Raw genomic sequence first — 4037 nt, 5'->3', positions numbered from 1 at the left:
GCCTGGCTCCGCTGCTGCCGCCGCCGCTGCCCGCCCTGCTGCTGCTGCCGCCGCCGGAGCCCAAACCCGAGCCCCCGCCAGCTCTCGCCCAGAGCCGCCGAGCCCGGGGCCCGAAGCCGCGGCGATGATCCGAATCTTTCCGGATTTCAGCGTGCAGGTGACGGCCGCGGCGGCCGGCGGGGCGGCCGCGGGGGTGCCGGCGGGCGCGGGCATGGGGAGGGCCGGCGCCGCGGCCAACGGCACCCCGCAGAACGTCCAGGGCATCACCTCCTACCAGCAGCGGTGAGTAGTCCCGCCAGGGCTGGGTTAGTGCCCCCCGCCACGGGGTGCTGGGGTGGGACTCACTTTGCCTCCTGTTTTATGCGTTACAACACACATGCACATCATCAGGGCTCACTTCGCTTGCTCCTCGTTCTACAGATGAGAAAGAAAAAATTAATTCACTATTCGGATTGAAAGGCATTCCAATTTACTGGCGAAGTGAAATCATCCTTTGCCCTCTGCCTGGCCCCAAATCCAGAACCCCGGCCCCGCGTAGCCTAGGAGTTGCAGCGAAGTCTTAGACACAAGCACAAGGTGCTTTTGCAAAGTTTGGGATCCCCGTCCCCTTCCGCGGAATTTTTCCACTGCCTCTGACGGGTGCGGACCCGCGCTGACCGGTAGCCAGGGGGGCAAATGAACACGGGAGACTGATTGATCATTTGTTTCCAAACAGAATAGGAACGATTTTCACATGTAGCGGTAGACTCGCAATTCTACATAATAGTATTATCATGTCACCTGTTACTACAGGGAAATACAGCATGAAATCCGAGTCTCCTCGGCGCTGTTAAGTATTCATCTTAAATGCATTATAATGCAAATGCGAGATTCAGAGATGCGAGTTAGGAAGCAAATTTTACAAAGTTAGGCTTGGTGGGTGAGAAGGAAGTTTTAAAGTATTGCGTGTTTGCATTTCTTCCAAACATTTATAGATATTTCATAAAATATTCTTATGACATTGAATTAGTAAACATTTATTCAGTTAGGAAAGGAAGTGGGGGGTGTGTGTGCGCTACCACCAACAGTTCTAGAACCCTAAAGTTTTTCCTTAAGGACAAGTTGTACTCTTCCAAGATTTTATCAAAAATGTAATCCCCAAAAATGTGTTGAGAAAAACTAACAATGTAGTATGAAAGGTAAGCTTCCCATTTGTAGGGCTCCATTTTATAGAAGAAGGAAGAAAAAAAAGAAAATGTGAAAGTGTAAAATTAAATATTTGTGTTTCCCAGATTGCACACGATTAAATATCTGAGAGATTTGCCAATGGCATTTAACTTAAAATATACACAATGCATAATTCAAATAACAGTTCCTATTTTTACCTTGTATTTCAAACTTCATTGATTTGAGAACCTTTGATTTGAACCAACAGTGTTTAAACTGAAAAGGTTAAGATAATCTATCACTGCCATATTTTGTGCTTTCTAACCAATGGCCCAGCGACCAGAGCAGATTTTGCATAACACACTGAGTGTTTTCCAAGTTGATGCCCAGGACTGCAAATATTCTGTGGAAGACTTCATTATATGCTCTGAGTACTGTCAGAAGTTTGAAAAAGAGAGTCTTGAGAAAATAACTCAAAAACAGGCTTTTTCTGGTCAAAGGGATTTTTTTTAATTTAAATAATTTCAGTCTTGTTTTACTTCAGTGATTACAAGAACCTTTAATACAAAAGATCTGGGACTCTTTCAAACATAAAGGACTAGAAAAGAATTAGATTTTTCCTTTTCATGGCTCAGGTAAGGTTTTTTGGTCACTCACAAAACTTTTAAATGACAATATAATCTGGTGGTCACTTGACCTAGCAGGTGCAAGCAAGAGTCACAACAGTATGGTCTGTGACATAGGGACTTAAAGGCCAGAAATGTCAGATGACCTTTGGACAATTTCAGAGACCTCCAACGAATCCATGAGATATAAATGGAGTATAAGAGGCGGTCCCGAACTTCCAGCCTTTAGGTTCGCCCCCAGAGTGTTGCTGTCCTTCACCACAAGGATCTTCCCAGGGCCAATCTACCCTACAAGTCAGGAGCCTCCAGGGGGAATCCTCCATAGCCTCCCACCCTGAAAGCTCCACTGATACCCTCCACTGACACCTTTGAGTCTGGGCTACTTAATCAGGGCTTTGAATTGCATTGTGGTTCCAAAGACTAGAGCTTTAAAAATAATCAACTCTAAACTTTAGCCTTTGGATGTATTATTTCCTTCCTCCCTTTTAATGTTCAGTCATAGTGACGGAAGAGAAGGTGCTAGCTGTGGAAAATGGACCTTTCTTTGGTTCCATTAGTCAGATGACACCTGTTATTGCCTTTAATTTTTGTTAATTTGGGGACAGGAGAATGAGCCAAATGTTTAAGGGACAACTTGAGTCATGAGTCCTCTGTCCTCTGGCACTCCTTCACTGGGCCACCGGCCTGTTAGGCTTCAGAGGTTTTTAGGGGCAGACTTAGTTTCCACCTGTGTATGGTTGCTAAAGTGAATGGTGACACATCATTTTACCAAAATGTATTTTTGCATTAACTGTTTTTGGGGAGTCTGATGAGGGAGTGACAGTAGTAGGGGGTTTTTCAAGCAAGAGTGGCCCATTGGGAGAACACAGCTTCTCTCATTTGTCATCTTTGGGCAGAGACACCCTAAGCTGGCTGTCCAGGAGCCAAAACTTCCAACTGGCAACTTTTCCCCCTCCCTGCCAGCCCATGTATATCTTGTACTCAATACTCTCCACTTCAGTTCATTTTTCAATCACTCTCATCTTCTACCTGTAGAGTGTACTCCAAAGAGAACTCAAACACCATCATGCAGATTAAACGCCTCTGCAGCAAAAAACACTTGTGTTTTCAAAGTTTCCAACTCCCAGCCACACTTTACTGGAACGGTAGGACCGGATGGGACCCCTTTTCGGGTCTATTGCTTTTTTCTTAAGTTTAAAGTAAAATGCAAAGCCTGCCTAGAAGTGATGTTTTCCGTGTGGCTCTTTCATTTATTCCAAGTGGAAATACATTGGAAGTCCTTTTTGCTTTCCTGGTTGACACATGACTGACACAAGTCTCTGCCTGAAAAGCTGCCCACTCCCGGAAGGGTAAGGTTTAGTGGAGGGGACCTCTGACCAGGGTCTACCCAGGTAATAGAATTCCAGCACTGGCCCTTCATTTAGTGGCCCTTTCTCTAGGCCTCGCTGAGCTGTAAAGTGGGGGAACAACAGAGAGAAGTCCGCAGTCCGGTCCGGTCTCAGGTGCCAGGAGCCGAGTGGGGACAGGCATTTGTATCTAACTGCGTTGAAACTCCTGTGAATCCCGGGGTCTGCAGGCATGTATTCCGATGAATAATGCAGATGCTCCGGTCAGGAAATGTTGGTGAGAGCGCCGGAGCCACAAGGGGTCCGTGCAGCCGCTGCGCTCGCCTACCGGGCTCTCGTGGCTCCACGGCTTGGTCAGCGCACCCCACCCGCGTTTATTTCCACGGTCTCGGAAGGAGCTCCCGGGACGGTGTCCAGTCCGATGCCGCTTCCGTGGCCTCCCAGTTCCTCTCCGCCTCTTTCTCCCGGGCTGACAGACTCCCGAGAAGGGAAGTGTTCGAAACTGCAACTGAGTGGCGTTGTTGCGCTGGCAGCCGAGCTTCCCAGTCCCTCAACGAGAGAGAGAGAGAGAGAGAGAGAGAGAGAGAGAGAGAGAGAGAGAGAGAGAGAGAGAGAGAGAGAGAGAGAGAGAGAGAGAGAGAGAGAGAGAGAGAGAGACAGAGAGAGAGAGAGAGTCGGGGAGAGAGAAGGGGGGGTGTGTCTGCGTGCGAAAGAGCGCTCTGGAGCAAAGCAGCTGGAAAATGCCCAGAAATACTTTCACAGCGGTCAAGCTGGGAACCCCCGCGTGTCCTCCCCCTCCCCGCCCCTCCCGGCCTAGGCCCCGACCGCCCCCCGCCGAGAGGGTGTGTGCCCCACCTGCCACCAGGCCAGCTCCGGGTGGTGGCTGTGGGGGACGACGCTGGCGGGGGGGGGGTGGTGG

At 48.9% G+C, this 4037-nt stretch overlaps 1 protein-coding gene across 3 annotated transcripts in view; it reads left to right on the top strand.

The window, feature by feature from the left end:
* The first annotated feature begins 79 nt into the window (after positions 1 to 79).
* The window catches only part of NPAS3 (neuronal PAS domain protein 3), an 836879-nt gene continuing 832921 nt past the window's right edge, over positions 80 to 4037 (top strand). For 2 of the 3 annotated variants that reach the window (XM_029951942.1, XM_029951943.1), the window contains exon 1: positions 212 to 282. In XM_029951942.1, the coding sequence (XP_029807802.1) occupies positions 212 to 282 (71 nt within the window). Of the gene's footprint in view, positions 283 to 4037 lie in introns of all 3 variants that reach the window. The other variant, XM_029951941.1, reaches the window with a different exon arrangement.

This window comes from Suricata suricatta, chromosome 9 (genome assembly GCF_006229205.1).
Source record: "Suricata suricatta isolate VVHF042 chromosome 9, meerkat_22Aug2017_6uvM2_HiC, whole genome shotgun sequence".
NCBI lineage: Eukaryota > Metazoa > Chordata > Mammalia > Carnivora > Herpestidae > Suricata > Suricata suricatta.
The sequence above is the reverse complement of the archived record's forward strand: the minus strand, read 5'-3'. Positions and strand labels throughout refer to the sequence as shown.